Genomic DNA, 16,594 nt, shown 5'->3' on the forward strand with positions numbered 1-16,594 from the left:
AATATCATCTGTAGGTTCCCATCCCGGTGACGCCTGACCTGGACCCTCTGACCATGCTGACTGATAGCGCTGACATCGCCATATGGCAGAACGAGGGCCTGCCTGCTGACAGAATGTCCACTGAGAACGCAACCATTCTCACCACCTGCCAGCGCTGGCCCCTCATGGTGGACCCCCAGCTGCAGGGCATCAAATGGATCAAAACCAAGTATGGGGACGACCTGCGTGTCGTCCGCATCGGACAGAAAGGGTAAGAGGCTTCACGGTTAAATGTGCATCTGTCACTTTTAGTAAAAGATTTTTGGACACATGAATTCCTGCTGTTCTGCCCTGACAGATACCTGGATGCCATGGAAAGAGCGCTGGCAGCAGGTGACGCCGTTCTGATAGAGAACTTGGAGGAAACAATGGATCCTGTTCTTGGACCTCTGTTGGGCAGAGAAACCATTAAGAAGGGCAGGTAAGCAGTTTCACAAAAGCTATTTACATTCTGAAACTTTCTGTTTGGTATTTGATCTGAGTATTGTTTTGGTACCCGGTGAAATGCATCTGTATTATTGAAGCTTTGGAAGTTTAGGCTGGATTCTTATCATTTTGATGTTTCCTTCAACCAAAAATCATCAATTCATCAAGTTGTATATACAGATCCAACCTTGTTTAATAGGCACTATTTGTAGCGAGAAAGTATAATTAGAGATAAATAAAATAAAAGGTTATAAAAGGGACCTTAACTCTATTTTTCAAGTGTAATAAAAAGTAACAAACCATTAACAATAATTTGCAGCATATAATTTAATAAAGTCAATTTCAAATTAATTACTTTACTTTTCATCAGAGTGAGATCACACAATTGCTGATCGTGTTATATCCCCTTAAATGGTGTTTGCTTTGGTATCATGGGAATCTTCACTTCTATTCAGCTGCTCTCACTTACCCACACAGGTACATAAAGATCGGAGACAAGGAGTGCGAGTACAACCCTAATTTCCGCCTCATCCTGCACACCAAGCTTGCCAGCCCTCATTACCAGCCGGAGCTGCAGGCTCAGTGCACACTGATAAATTTCACAGTGACCAGAGACGGTCTGGAGGACCAGCTGCTCGCCGCGGTGGTCAGCATGGAGAGACCTGACCTGGAAGAGCTGAAGGTAAGAATGTCAGTGGAGGCAGAGATATGTAATATGAACACTCAGGCCCAACAGTCCTCTTATGAAAGCATATTTAAATTCACTAGATCTGGATTTTCTTTTGGATCTGTACCACATTGCACAGTGGGCCTCTTACTTTTTACTGCACAAAAATGAGCTCAGTTTTCAGCTGAAGTTAATGTTCACTGTGTTCACCACAGCATCTCCGCTCTGATCCTTCTGTGTGAGCCTGAATCAAGTTGTGTGTTTGTGAAAGTTAAAAAAACAAATTCCTGGATCTGCTCCCTGATTTAAATCTTCCACCAAGTTCTGTGGTAATCCGTCTAGTAGTTTCTCTGTCTAACAGACAGAGAAACAAAGTGACCACATAACCGCGCTGGCGGAGGTAGCTAGGAAAGAGTCTCACTCTCCAGGTGCTATCAGACAACAAACAAACAATCAGTGGAGTCTTTGAGTTGGTCTCTGAGCGTTTCTTTTGTGCAGGTGTAACCCCTCGCTCGTCATTATCCATCTGACTACACAGAGGCAAGAAAACAATCCCTCTCTTTTAACAAACAATCAGCTGGTGCCTTTGATTAGTGGCAAACTAAGTGGATGTGTGATCATTATTGGGCTTTGGATCCTACACCTAAGGAGACTTTAATTTAAATGTCTTTCTTTGTTGCGTGGATCCTCGACCCTTGACTGCGAGGAGGAGAAATCTGTCGTTCCACTCTTTGATCAATGTCGCTGTCTCCAGCAGAAGCTAAAAGATGGTCAGAGTTAATGGCTATAGCTCGGTACACTGTGTTCAGTACATCAGATTCCTGACTGCTGTGCGACCAACTTCCAAGAAGTAACGAGCAGCAGATAGTTACCATATCCACAGCACGGTCCACGGTGTGAATGTAAATGTTGGTAATTAAGCAGAGCTCCAGCGCCTAATGATGCCTCCCGCTCGTCTCTATCGACAATCTGCTCTTTTCATGTCAGATGTTTGAAACGGATTGGCCAATGGCGCTACTGTACCACAGCAATTAGACAGCACTTTGACACACTTCCACTGTTTCTTAAATGGGTCTCTTGTTAGTCGAGGGCCGAGGAGAATCAGAAAACCCTCTTGGTTCTCGTCTGGCTGACGGCGGTGTCTTTAAGAGATCAGAGCTGTAGATAATGTGGGAACTCTGTTAATGGGTCAGGAAGATTTACTCGAACACAATGCTATTTGCATTTTGATGGCTTTCCGGAGGGCGCCCTTGTTTGCGTTGGGGCATCTGCAGGCGACACTTCATTCAGACCTGTAGGCTTCAATACACAAATCTGCATTTTTAATAAACAGAGAGAGGGGGAGAAAAAAACTCTGCAAAACACTGGAATCCTTTTAAGTCTAATGTCCCCTCAGCAAGTGAAATGTTATTTAATGAAGCTTGTTTAATTAGCATTTCACTGAGATCGACGGGTGAGGGAAAAAACAAGATCTGGATACTCACTTATCATTTTAATTAACAGTGAAAGTTGAAGGTGGGTGGTGGAGGTGGTGGGGGGTGCTGAGTACACTCTCAAAACACGGCCAGCAGAATGAAGCGCTGAATGGCTCTTTGTTGTCAGTAAACAACCTGGACTGATAACTTTCGCCCGACTGATAGCGGAGCCCAAATTGTCTGTACCTGTTTAATCTTTGAATGACTCAGTGTCATTATACCTCTTAATGAGGTTAGCGTTGCTTCTGAGCCGTAAGATGACTACTGGGTGAAAGAGCTCTCATTCAACAGAGCAAAGACGGGCTAAGGAGCTTAGAATGTCAAGTTTCCTTTTTGGAGAGCTCACAGGGGGAATCAGTCCACAACCTTTTATCACAATAACTAACTCGTATGGTGTCCCTCTCCTCATATGAGTGTGCATGTGTGCATCCTTCTGCTTGTTTGTTCCGGCACCATTCTTGCGTGGACATTGGGCGTTAATGAGAGCTCAAAGTGTTTATTCCAGTTAGGGCATTCTGCTGACTGGTTAATTGTTTGTTTTTCTCAAGCAAGAGTAACTACAAGTACAATGTGCCGGCGGAAAGCCAATCTTTAAAACTGACTCATTACTTCATCCAGTTGGGAATGTTTGAGCGTGGAAGAGGTTTCCCCTCAGGAGATCCGAGTCTGGGCCAGCAGAAGGTCACCACTGAGTCACACAGGCAAATGTCCTCAGTTAAATGTCCACCATTCAAACCAATGTTGTGCTTTTTCTCGGTGCTCTGTGCGCAGGCATGTCAGGTCTTTGCCTTAAAAGTATCACAAATCACACCAGTTCGGTTTCCCTTGTTCACTTTTGGCAGTGAAGTTTTAAAGTGCGGAGAAAGTAACAATGCAAATACAGAGCAGGAAATATTTAACAAGTTTAGGCTCAATTAGTTTAAACAATGGTGTAAAATACCTCTCATCACCGCAAAAGGAAATACTGTCATAAGTAGGCCAATTAAGCAGTGTGATCTCCAAAAGTATTTGCTCACCCTGCAGGATTTAAGCTATGTTTGCCTTTTGTCATGGGAACATTATGCTGCGAGGACCAGGAACAGCCCTGGAGTTGGCAAATCTCCAAACAGCCCAGCCTCCCATAATTACAACAATTCAAAGGTTGCAGAGGCTTCAATTAAAGGAAACTTCAATAAAAGCAGAGTCATTATCGAGCAGAAACAAGAAGCTGCAACCGACAATAATGAAGGACAAAGCGGGATGAAGCAATAAAGAGAAGCAACCATGCCCTGTCAACTTTGTTCTCCAAACGCCTCTCAGACAGCACTCTTTGAACGGTGTCATCACAACGAGGGTTGGGTCGCTCGGCAGGTTTGATGTTGGCAACCAGACGGCAGCTGGCTAATCCAGCCCAGAGCGCTTCCTTTATGGGTCCAGATAGCTGATGCAAAGCATATTGATTAGTTCTGCCTTTGAGGTGCCCTTCAGTATTCACGTCCTCATATTGACCCACACCTTGAACATCCCCCTACGCCTCAGATTATGATGATTAAGGTGGAAAAGAATCTGACAGCAAGCATATGGTGTATGTGTGAAATCCTCTGACATGCAGAATCTGTCAAACAGAAAGTTTTTGTGTGTTTCTGTGTTTCTTAGTCTGACCTGACGAAGCAGCAGAACAGCTTCAAGATCACCCTGAAGACGCTGGAGGACAACCTGCTGTCCCGTTTGTCCGCCGCTTCAGGAGATTTCCTGGGCGACACAGAACTGGTGGAAAACCTGGAGACAACGAAACGCACCGCCGCCGAGATCGAAGAAAAGGTACTCTTCTTTTTTTATTGTTACAGCACCTTGTCATGTGATCAGAACTTCTCAGCTCCAATCAACGATAAAGATTACAGATAATAAGTTTCAGTGCAAGCATTTAGTGGATATTAGGAATCAATAAAATATTTAGGAGATAACTTTGTGTTTTAGAGAAACTTAAAAATTAAAATGCCCATTGACTGTTATTGTAGATAGAAGGACACGATAGGACAAATTGGGAAAGTAAAGTTTAAGTCCTGTATTGTCCTTTTCTGTTTACATTATACATAAATATATATTTATATATATACACCTCTTATCCTCTTGAGGGTTGCAGGGGGAGCTGCAGATTTTCCTAATGAAGCATAATTGTTCAGGCATTTGCTGGCTTAAACAGAAAAGTCAAATAATTATCATGTTCCATGCAGTGTGGGAACATATTCTCAGGAACCGTGAAATTGAAATAGCTCTGCTCTTTACTGGAGGGTGTTTTATTGGATAGTGCAGAATTTCATCATTAGCTGAATGATGAACCTTTAGTGTATGAATATGTGTACAGATGTGCTCTTGTGTCTGTGAGTATGATTCACTCTGTGTTTGCACTATCTTTACTGTAGGTGAAAGAAGCCAAGGTGACAGAGGCCAAAATTAATGAGGCTCGGGAGCACTACCGACCAGCAGCAGCACGGGCTTCCTTATTGTACTTCATAATGAACGACCTCAATAAAATCCACCCCATGTACCAGTTCTCTCTCAAGGTATACTGTCTATTGACATGCCATGTTTCCTCCCAGCCTCACAGGCCCCCTGTGAGACCCCTCTTTACACTCAGCCCTCTGTTCCTCCCCTCCCTTCTCCATTTTCTCACCATGTTTTATGCTCTTTGTCCTGCTTTCATTGTGTTTGTGGCTCCCTAATGTGGTTACGTAGAGGATAATGTCTTTCATATTGTCAGCCAGCGAGTGCTGAGAGGAGGCAGCCTGAGATATGGTTTGCAATCACTCCAGACTCTGCAGGACGCTGCCCAGGCCCAAGTTATTTCCCAACGTAATCAAATGAAAACACATTCAGTGTTGATATACCTTTGACCTTCGAATGAAATAAAATGCATTACAGGATGTGTTCTTCACACCAGGTGAGAGCAAAGTGTGACAGCTTAATTGGCAAAAATGACAGCGTGGTGCTCAGAGTAGAAGATAAAGACATTATTCTATCACCTTAGTGACGTTTGTATTGACAGTCACTCTAAAAAAATGTCAAGAATTCAGTTAGACTACAATTTTGATTAGTGCCGTGTGTCGCCCTCATACCTGCACCGCTAGATATGTTGAAGAACTTGTACCACAGTCATCACCAGCTGAGCCTGGTCAGAAGTCGAACCATATGGAATGAGTTTCTCCAAACAGCCCAAACTTCTCTGTTAACACCCTATACACGTCAGGAGCTCACAGTTTACATTAGACAGCCACGGCTTCAAGGACAAATCCCATGAAAAGACCAAAACCAACAGTTTGTTTATCCTTCTCTCAAAACTCTGACTTCCTTATGCTGGATCAGGCCTAACTGCATCATATCTATCAGGTCAAATGACACTGACTAGATAATGTCCAAGTTATAACTGAGCCACATTCAACACAACAGTTAGTTATTGAATCATGCCATTTGATTTATTCATCCATGTCTTTTAGAAAGTGACTCTCTTGTTGACAAAACTATTCATTTGTGTTGTGTGTCAATCCCCAGGCGTTCAGCGTGGTCTTCGAGAAAGCGGTTCTGAAGGCCGAGCAGGACGAAGTTCTGAGCAAGCGGGTGTCCAACCTAATTGACAGCATCACCTCCTCAGTCTTCCAGTACACCACCAGGGGCCTGTTTGAGTGTGACAAGCTCACGTACATAGCCCAGCTCGCTTTCCAGGTAGGAAGGGAGGCCGCTTTCATTTTCCGAATGGTTTGTTTTTAGAACAAGTTGGCCATTGAATCAGCTGTTCCTGAGACCAGAGGACCTGTTTGGATTTAATCAAGTGGAAAGGAAGTGCGGTGTGTTTTCGAAATACAGCTCCTCCAAGTCATCTATGTTTGTTGTGTCCCCAGATCCTTCTGATGGATAAAGAAATAAACCCTGTAGAGCTGGATTTCCTTCTGAGATACCCCGTCCAACCAGGTGTAACATCACCGGTGGATTTCTTATCCAACCACTCCTGGGGAGGGATCAAGGTACTGTGTGGCTGTGTTGTTGCTGCTACTAAAATGTAATAACTGAGTTCTTGTTGTGACTCGCAGAGGTGGAATCAATTAGAATGTCATGTAAGTGAGTGGTCAACGAGAATTAGGTGATGCTTGATCTTCTGCGAAGTGGTGACAACAACTGTAGAGCTGAAGACAAGTAATTGGTTAGACAAATGACAGAATATTTTCAATTATACTCTATCCAAATATGATGATTGGCTGTCATACCTGTCTGTCATTGACCAACCAAATCAAATCGAGCCCTATCTTCCTGTTTTTTTCACGATTACCAACCCTATCTTTAATACAGTTTATCCAAGAAACATATTTGAACTAACTCCTCATCCCTCATGTGATGATACATGTTGCAGCACAGCCAAAGTGAAATCTCTCTCAGCACTGGACGGTTGATTAAAAAAAAATGTAAAAATGATAATCTACAGTCAAATAGTTTGCTAATCCAAATGCATTGAGCGATCTAAATTAACTAAAGTAAATGGAATCAATGCAAAAAGAATCAGTACAAAAGCTGTAATTTAAGAAAATAAAGCTAGCATTACATCTCAAAATCCGCCTTTGATCAAGAGATCAAGCTTTCCTCCTGACATTCATAAAGATGTATTAGAAAGGTACATGCGCACGGTGTTAAATTGTAGATCAGCTCCATTTTTGGAATCCCATGTAGCTGCCTTTCAATGTTGAAATGTCAAATATGGTCTCCAGTTGTATAAAATATAATCGACTCTTGTGCATTTTCATCCACCCTATCATGTATGAGAGGCCTGACTGAAATCCACAATTTCCCTCAAGTTATTTTAGCACTTGGTTGCTCAACCCAGTCTGTGGAGTTGCCTCTTATGATGCAATTTGTGCAGCCCAGTCTCGCAACAACTCTGCCTTAACTTGAAAACACCCTTAAGGATTAATTGAAGTCTATTTTCTCCGTTTCACCCAAACCTCAATTCTGACGGCATGTGATTCCACGACCCTGGTTCATTTTAAAAGCAGCAGACTTCTGCGTACCCATAATTCCTCTTAAAGGACAGACGTCTTGCAACGCACTGCTGTGAAAGTCAAGCAGCAGAGGTTCCCTTGCTTGTCACATCAGTTTAGCAGCCAATGAAACCTAAGCAGTAGCGTGGTTTTTTCCCCCTCTCATCACACTGCTTTTCTCCACAGCTGAGATAAGGTGTCTTTCAGCTGGGGCATCACAATAACCCCCACTGGTTCTGAAACGGATGCATATTCAGTCCTCCCCACCCCCCACAACGTTCTGAAAGAGATTGTGTTTACTCAGCATTTCCAATTCCCAATAAATATTATTTACATAGGCATGATCAAAGATAGGCACTGCATTCTCTTTTTCCCTCCAACTTCTGCAAACAAAGTTTGTCCTTTTTTGCTGTTTCATGCGAAATGGCTCTGAAGTGGACAAAAACTTGATCACACTGAAGCAGCACTTTAAAAGAAGATGTAGTCATTTTTCCTGTATGAATCATTTTTCTTTTCCTCCCCCACCAGGCCCTGTGCTGCTTGGAAGAGTTCAGAAACCTGGATCGAGACATCGAAGGTTCGGCCAAACGCTGGAAGAAGTTCGTGGAGGGCGAGTGTCCTGAAAAAGAGAAATTCCCCCAGGAGTGGAAGAACAAAAACTCGCTCCAGAGGCTATGCATGATGAGGGCGCTGAGGCCTGACCGCATGACGTATGCCGTGAGGTGAGAGGTGGAATCTTAGCTTGACGTTTGCTCTGTGATCTGTGAAGGATTTTACTGACCTGTGCTCCTTGTGAAAGGTAACAGGTTAAACTGTTTAACCTTTGACTTTAGAATCTGCGTTGAAAGAGCACATGCTACAGAAACAACTGCAATTATACGACTTTCCAGGGAACAATCAATGAGCCTCATTATTAGACAAGACGAGAAACAGCGCTCACCTCTCGAAATGTCATCATGTCAACTGTGGGCACAGTGCTCACCTGGTATTTACATGCAAAATCTTATCTGAATATTGAAATTATGAAAATTATGAAACATATCCAGCCGATTTCAGACATGACTTCCAGAGGATATCCGCATTATGGTGCGGCCTTTAAGAGTTCACCTTTAAAACATGAACCAGGCACCAGGGGATTCTCTGCTCAGACATATTCACAACAGTACAGAAATCTCCAGAGCTGAAGTTCAGGTGAGGGGGGGCACAGCAGGCAGAGGCAGAACATAACGTATGAAATCACCGGAGATCACATGTTTTTATTCGTAGCACATCAACATCAATATCGGCCCTTATCACCAAAAGCTCTCGTGACATCTTCGTCGGTGTCTTCTGCGTGTATGATGTGAATCCTGCTGAGGATTTCCTGTTGTGTTCTCATATGGACTTATTCAGACATTATCTAGAGTGTTTACTTGGGGGCAGCCTGGAGAAACCCCGGAGAAAGTCCAGAGTGCCTCACTCATTCAGTTGAGTCCTCGCATACAGCCCGAATGACTTATGATGAGTACGTCAATATTAAAACATGTTGACAGGCGTCACAGAGGTGTGATAGCATGATCTCTAATGAATCTTTAACTGTATAGTGCACTCATGAAGATTTTTATGTTAACACATGATTATGTGTATAAATGCGTAATAGTTCCTCTAAGCCAGTGATTCTCAAATGGGGGTACGCGTACCCCTGGGGGTACTTGAAGGTACTCCAGGGGGTACTTGAGATTTTTTTTAAATATATTTAAAATTAGCATCCATTCAAAAATCCTTGAAAAATTGTTATTTAACAAATATTCAATAAAATATAAGTGTAAGTTCATGAACTAAATTTTATATTCAGTAGGCTTTTCAATTTAATTATCCTAAAAAAACAGAGTCTCCCCCATAACGATGGTTTGACCCAACCTGGCACACGCCACCTGTCATCACCTGCCTTGAAAACTTCAACAATGGAGTCGAGTTGAAGTGCAGCAGCAATACTGCTGAAACACGGAGGGACAAGTACCAAAGATGGCGAAACCAGAGCAGAGAGCCTTCCCTAAACAACACCGTGAGAGCTAGTGCCTCCTAGGAGGGGCGCTAAAATGGAAAAGTTTTCCGTTGTGAAGTTAATGATTTATTACAATAAGTCCGCGTCTCTACCGGTACCCTTTCAAAATAAAAGCATGTAATACAAAAGCAGAAATGAAATTGTATGACCCTAAAACGAGCAAATATGTCACAATAAAATAACAGAAAGACACTTCAATAATATTAACAATAACATAGATTGGGTTATTTACACTTTATGTTTTTTCTGTGGGGAGAGATTAGCCAGCAGTGGCATTAAGCCACCACATCTTCAGCGGTATCTCCAGACAAAACATGAAAGTCATGTTGGTAAGCCACCTGAGTTTTTTAAGAGGAAACTTTCTGAATTCAGGTCATCTCAAGACACGATGCGAAAAGCCTCCCCAAAGCAAACGGAAACAAGCTACCTGTCAGTAATCTTTTTGATCCTTAAAGAAGATATTTTAAGATGATGAATATTAAAAAAATATGTTTTGAGCTAATCTTTTATTTAAAACTAAGTTAATGATTTATTTTTTGGGAAGAAGTGTTTAGCTATAATTAAGTTCATGAGTTCAGTTTGAGAACATATCTTTATTATGATCCCAAAAGAGGTCACTTTAAGTTGATAATTATTTTGAGGTGCACAAATCTTTATTTATATTGAGATAATAATAAAAGTCTTTAGTTATTTTATATCTTTTTATTTCGTAATAGTACAAGAGAGACCACTACAAATGAGCAATGTTATGGACATTGATGGAGTTTTAAATTTGAATGTGTCTAGTTACAAGGCTTAATAAATCACATTACATCTTTCTTTCAACCAAAAATGCTTTGCACTTGTTAGGGGGTACTCGGCAGAATTTTTTCTTCGAAGGGGGTACTTCACTGAAAAAAGGTTGAGAACCACTGCTCTAAGCTGCTAAAACAAGCATTAAACTGCAAAAAAAAGTGTTTTACCTGCCGACAGATGTAGAGATTGAAAACAGCCACTGACAACACAGTTGTGGCTTGAGGTAATATAGTACCTGTCTATCCAATGCACTGCACTACAGAGGCTGCAGACTCTTTAGATTATTCAGCTTGTCGGTCAAAGATAATAAAAGAGGGTTGCAAACTGAGTTGTGTTCCCCCCCACAGAGATTTTGTCGAGGAGAAACTGGGAAACAAGTACGTGATTGGCAGATCCCTGGACTTCGCCATCTCCTTTGAAGAGTCTGGTCCAGCTACGCCCATGTTCTTCATCCTCTCTCCTGGAGTTGACCCTTTGAAGGATGTGGAGAAACATGGTAATACTCACGCTTGTTTTATCTTTAATAAGCTGTAAAAATCAGCCTTACAGTTTGTTCTGGACTTTTATCAGAGCCGACATATAGCCGGTCTACCAGCTATCTCTGCCGATGCACTCAAGGCTCTGGATAGATTGAGGAGATTATACTAAAGGTCACAAATATATGAGACAACACCACTGGTGTATAAGGGGCAGTGAAAAGTAAATGTCATTGGTTTTACTTTACATTCTTTTAAATTGTGAGGATATCAGCAGGACGTGCTGTTTTGATTTTTGACCAAAGAAATGCCAAAAGTCAAAGCTCTTGCACTGATCTGGAACCGGCACCATCAACTTAATCTGCTGCAGAATATATCAGTGTCATTTGAATTCAGCTGGATGAAAAATTCAGATTGCAGTTTACCGGAGCTGAGAGGTTTCCAGTGTTTCTACTTTAACAAAGTCCCTTAGAGTTTTGCAATGTCAGTATTTCTACATTCAAGTAATTCAGCATCATAAATTCATGTGCTCTGGATGTATGATTTTCTTTGCATTTCTGTTTCTGCTTGAAAGCCCCTCTTACACTAATGGATCCATACCATAGAGCCGTTTCAACAAATACAGCTGTTGCACAGTTGTTTTTGAATATCTTAGAGGCCTCATCTTGACAGAGACAGGTAGCAGCAGGTGGTAAAATCAAATGTAAACCTGCTGTAGACAGACCTTCAACCCCAAACTGAAATTTACCATCCTCCTCCAATTAGATAAGAGAACACACTTCTCATGTAGTTGCCTGTAAGCTGTGTGATCATTGATTATCTGCACCCTCACTCTGACTGTAGTCAGTCACTTTAAGTAGAAAGGTTCAAGTAGTCAATTGCTGCAGATGTGGACAGAGCATGTTGATGTGTAGCAGCAGCACCCTGAACCAGGGTAAGGGGCTTTGCCATTATAGCTGTGACTATTGGGTTTCTCATTGGTATTAGGCTTCAATTAGATTTTCATTAGAGAGATGGTAGTGATTTAGTTTGCTCTGCAGGGGACTAATATCCCCCAGACAGACCTCCGCTATCTGCCTGCTCCCAGGTTGGAGTTTTAATGAAACAGCAAGGTAATTGTACTGTTTGAATGAAATTTCAAGGTGGACAAGGCTGAATCACTGACCATCTGCTGGCTGGGAAGTTGGACACATACTGTTTCATTTGAAGAAATTAGCTTCATTTCATTTATTTCTGAGAATAAGATGCAAAGATCAATCACTTTTATCTCAATGCTACGGGTGTTTGAGGCTTGTTAACTTTATTTAAAGCTTTTCGACGAATGTCCAAATGCATATCGACCCTCATTCATGTAAGCGATGTACAATATTCTATAGTTAAACAGCATGTCAGGAGGATATTCTGCTGGAAATGATACTTGTCTGTTTTGTTTCAGGAAAGAAACTGGGCTTCACATTTGACAACAAGAACTTCCATAATGTTTCTCTGGGTCAAGGCCAGGAGGTCGTTGCTGAACAAGCCCTCAATTTGGCAGCTGAGAATGGCCATTGGGTCATATTACAGGTACAGTAACCCCAGACTCATGCTCTACACACTATACACAAAGAAAAACATGTTTTATTGTGGTATTTAATCAAAAGCACAACAAAATCCGTCTTACCTCTTACGTCTTACAGTCACAATATAAATTCACAATGGACAGAGAACACCCACAACCTTTTTCTCGTTTTCACAGAATGTTCCAACAATCATGTAGAGAAGATGCAATTATAGTATTTGAACAAAATACACAGTATATAATTTTATACTGAATTATGATTCTCTGAACATTCTGAGAATGTCTTATGTACTAAACTCTATTTATCTCACACAAAAGGTGCAGAATCATAAAAAATACTTTATTCACAAAAAAACACTTGCAGCCATAACATGGTTAGGGAATTGAATGCAGGGTTCATTTTTTTGTCAAGGATTTTCTATTCAGGAGTGGTTTCAGGTGGCATTTCCTTTATCTGTGTGTGTTGTGAATGAGTCCGTCGTATTATCACATTGTTCTTCATTGCATACTCAATGGGATATTTGCTTTCTACCCAGGTTTGTCTGCATTAAAAAGTGAATTCAATTTGCTGCAGAAATGTCCTTACTGAAGAGGCTGCACCATTATACAGTACGATATCTACAGCCACGGTGTCTGTTCTTCTCTTATCTGGAGCAAGGCTGGCTTTTGCATTTTAAGTGGAAACCTTGATGGAATTTCAATAGGAAGTATTGACAGATATGAACCACAGACTGGACATTCTTTTCTATGAATTGAATAGCTAGTAGAAATTCAGGGAAAAGAAGATTCGGATTCCATCACTCTTTGCTTAAGACCCAGGATAGCACAGACAAGCAGATGTTTAATTACCTTTGCATAGGAATCCCGATCGATGATCTTAAAAAGGCCTTGTTCCCCTAGCAACAAACCTCCCACTCGCTTTATCATCAGCTGTCCGTTTGTCTGCCTGCTGAGAGCCACCCCCGTGGCACTGGCAGGGGAGGGAGAGGAAACCGAAGGGGAGGGGAAGTATCATTCTCTCATTTTATTCTTAACAGTATTTTTTCCTGCTACAATGGTCCGTCTTGTCTGATCTATTCCTCTTTCCAACCTTTCATTCCACATCATGCAGCAAAGTTCACACTGTAGCCATATCATTTTCTGCACTGCATCTACCTTTTTATCAATCCTCACATCCTCCCAAGCCCCTCGCTCACCTGGTACCCCTTCCTCCCCTCCTTACTTCATCTTGGCCCTCCTCCTGTCAATCCCCTCCCTATCGTCCCACAGCCCACCTTTACTGTCCTGCTGCCGAGCCCGGCTCTATCAGTGGAGGGCCAGGTCAATGGCAGGTTCCCATTAGTCGATGGGTAATTATGCTACAGACAGCCACTCTGGCTCAGATGGGCCAGAGACGAGTAAAATGCTTCCTCGTCTCTTTACTTTGTAAGAAAGAGCCAGATAACAGTGGTCGGCTTTTCAAACTGAAATGATTCATTCATTCCTCTGACATTGAGAGTTGGACAAGATTCCCTTTTAAGTATTGATGTAGAGATGACCCTTATAATCAAGGATGAAAAGTATCTTTTAAAGTATTGTAATCTTCAGCATTAAAAATTGTTAGCTGTGTATGTAACATTTAATAGATTCCTATTTTACATTCCTCATCAAAATGCACCTTGAGAGGTTTAATTGACTTCTCTATTTAGTAAGTTATGTATCTTTTGCGATGATTGTTGCAGAGTTTCATTTGCATTCAAGATTCAAGGATTTCCGGTCCCCTGGATGCTCAAAATACTGTCTCACTTAGCAACTAGACTTTAATAGTCTACTCTATGTGTTTAAATGTAATTACTGGATTGACACTGTGAAATATAAATGAAATGTACTCCAGAGACCTAGATGACTATGAAGAACAGTCCACCAAAATCGTACTTACTTACTTAAGCCTCTTCTCCACTGTTCAACAAACTACTAACACCCGCTATCATCTGGCTTTGGTCTGCAATGGGAATGGATACAATCGGCGTTCACTGCCAGGTGAAATGACTCTGCAGCAATTAGATGTTTTCATCGACTCTGGTTCTGAAGGGCAGTGATGAAAACATGACATTGAACAAGACACACTGGGGAAAAAAACAGTAAGGCTTATCAGTAGTAGGGTATAGAGTATAGGCCATTGACTCCATTTTGCCAGTCTTCTGTCTTGTTTTATGTTTTCATGTCAGCTCACTTTGCTTGACGTCCTTCTCAAGGTTCTTGTGCCAGGTGGCATTGGGTTTCTGGAGTGTGTCCCTGATCCACCGCCATCTTAGTTCTCTAGATCTCCTCTTGCACAGGTTGTTGACCTGAGGTTCTTGTTAATGAGGGCATCTTGCCAGTGGATATTCAAAAGGTCTCACTTTATGGATGTTGAGATCTATACTTGCGAGTTGTCTGCCGGTTCTTTTGTCTTCTGTGTCTGCTGTTGACACGAGGTATAGCAAAGTAAGGTCATTGACAAAGTCTCAATCATCCAGCTACATTGTGGATGTCCACTATGAGCAGTTGTGGCTTTCATTATCCAATAAATACCCAGATGGAAGAAGAGCAGTAGGGACCTTGTCCTGAAACCAATTTTTCACGGTGGATAACTCTGATGTCTCTCTGTAACAGTTCCCATTTGCTCTGGTCTCAGAGAAGTTTCCAGAGGGTGTTTCTCTCAACGATGTCATTTGCCGCCCTTTAGTCGATAGAGTTTATAGCTGAGACTGTTTCAGAGATTATTTGACTATGTTACAGAGGATGTTACAAATCTAAGTGTTTATTTGTATCCAGCATATTTATCCTGACCAGTTTTAAATATAGACTCAGCAGTATGTTATGCTCTCGGCACTTCAGCCCCATTCATAGTATTTCGGCGTCAGTCTGGAGTCCAAGGCCTTTCCACTGCAGGGCTGCCTCCTCTGTGCCTGAGCCCAGCTGTTTTAGCTGTCCTCAGAGCTGCTCCTTGACAAATGTGCTTTCGCCTTCGTGAAAGAGAAATATTTTGTGTGTATGTGCGTGCGTGCGCACCTTATTGTTTTTATATATTTTCTATTATACAACCATTGTGCATTCCCTCAGGTTGTGTGTGATAGCAATGCATCAAAGACCGTGCCAGTGGTGGCTTCTAATGGGTTTTCGATTCAACTTTTATATTATTATGTAAATAGGTGACTCTTTGATGTAGTATCAGCGCCATTATCAAAGGGGCTGGAAGGCTCTTATGAAGAAGACGTCCAGGGAACAAAAAAATGTTTCACCTGAAAGTTAATTAAAAAGCCATAAAGTAGTGGCTGCTCCTCTGTCTTGTTTGTTTGTCTGTCAGCCTGTTGGTCTGTCTCCCTCTTCTCCCCCTGCAGCCAGAGGATGAATGGTTTCATTACAGTGAAGTTCTGAGGCAGTCTCTCACTTCTTATGTTGGCTCCCTTTATTGCCAAAGTATTTACATGACAAGAGGAAGGGCTCTACTGTGGCTTGATGAAAAAGCACTTGAATTTAGCCTTTTAATTTGTATACCATTCATTATTCTCTAAGACATCAGGAGGGAAACTTAACTTATCCCCTTCTCAGCTTCCAGCTCCTCCCGGACCTCTCTCTCACAGAACATTAAACTTCTCTCTTCTTCTTTTATTCAATGACCCTCCCAAAAATGTGACGTTCCTCTCCATATCGTGTCCCATCATTCGGAAAGAGGGTTAACTTCAGCCATCATAAGGAAGATTAAATATGGAGAGCAAAGGGAAATGAGAACGCAAAGAGGCTTATGAATTAATGACTGTAGTTATTAGTGCTGTAATTAGATTTAGGGAATGGCCAGCGCTGCATGGTGAGAGGTGGGGGGGGGGGGCATGGCTGACTCCTTATCATTCACTGGATATCCTGTAAGTGTCAGGACAGTTGAGATGGAAAATTGAGCTCATCCATGCTTGTGTGATAGTACAAGTCAGGTCCACTGCCCTCGCCGCACTGAGAGATGAATATGCAGAAAGTCAGCTGAAGTTACCCTGGAGAATGGTCGCTTAATGTCAGCAACCTAGAAATGGGTTTTTCAAGTGCTAATTACCATTTAATTTGGTGCCACATCAAAGTCACAGTGGAGAGATGAGAA

General features: G+C 41.9%; 1 protein-coding gene across 1 annotated transcript in view; it reads left to right on the plus strand.

Moving 5' to 3' along the window:
• Positions 1–16,594, plus strand: part of LOC133931783 (dynein axonemal heavy chain 9-like) — a 91,171-nt gene that overhangs the window by 64,224 nt on the left and 10,353 nt on the right. Inside the window, exons 63-72 of the mRNA XM_062378735.1 lie at positions 15–250; positions 338–460; positions 943–1,147; positions 4,243–4,407; positions 5,010–5,150; positions 6,136–6,306; positions 6,483–6,605; positions 8,139–8,332; positions 10,797–10,945; positions 12,361–12,488. Of these exons, the coding sequence (XP_062234719.1) occupies positions 15–250; positions 338–460; positions 943–1,147; positions 4,243–4,407; positions 5,010–5,150; positions 6,136–6,306; positions 6,483–6,605; positions 8,139–8,332; positions 10,797–10,945; positions 12,361–12,488 (1,635 nt within the window). The remainder of the gene's footprint in view (positions 1–14; positions 251–337; positions 461–942; positions 1,148–4,242; positions 4,408–5,009; positions 5,151–6,135; positions 6,307–6,482; positions 6,606–8,138; positions 8,333–10,796; positions 10,946–12,360; positions 12,489–16,594) is intronic.

This window comes from Platichthys flesus, chromosome 20 (assembly GCF_949316205.1).
Source record: "Platichthys flesus chromosome 20, fPlaFle2.1, whole genome shotgun sequence".
Lineage (NCBI taxonomy): Eukaryota > Metazoa > Chordata > Actinopteri > Pleuronectiformes > Pleuronectidae > Platichthys > Platichthys flesus.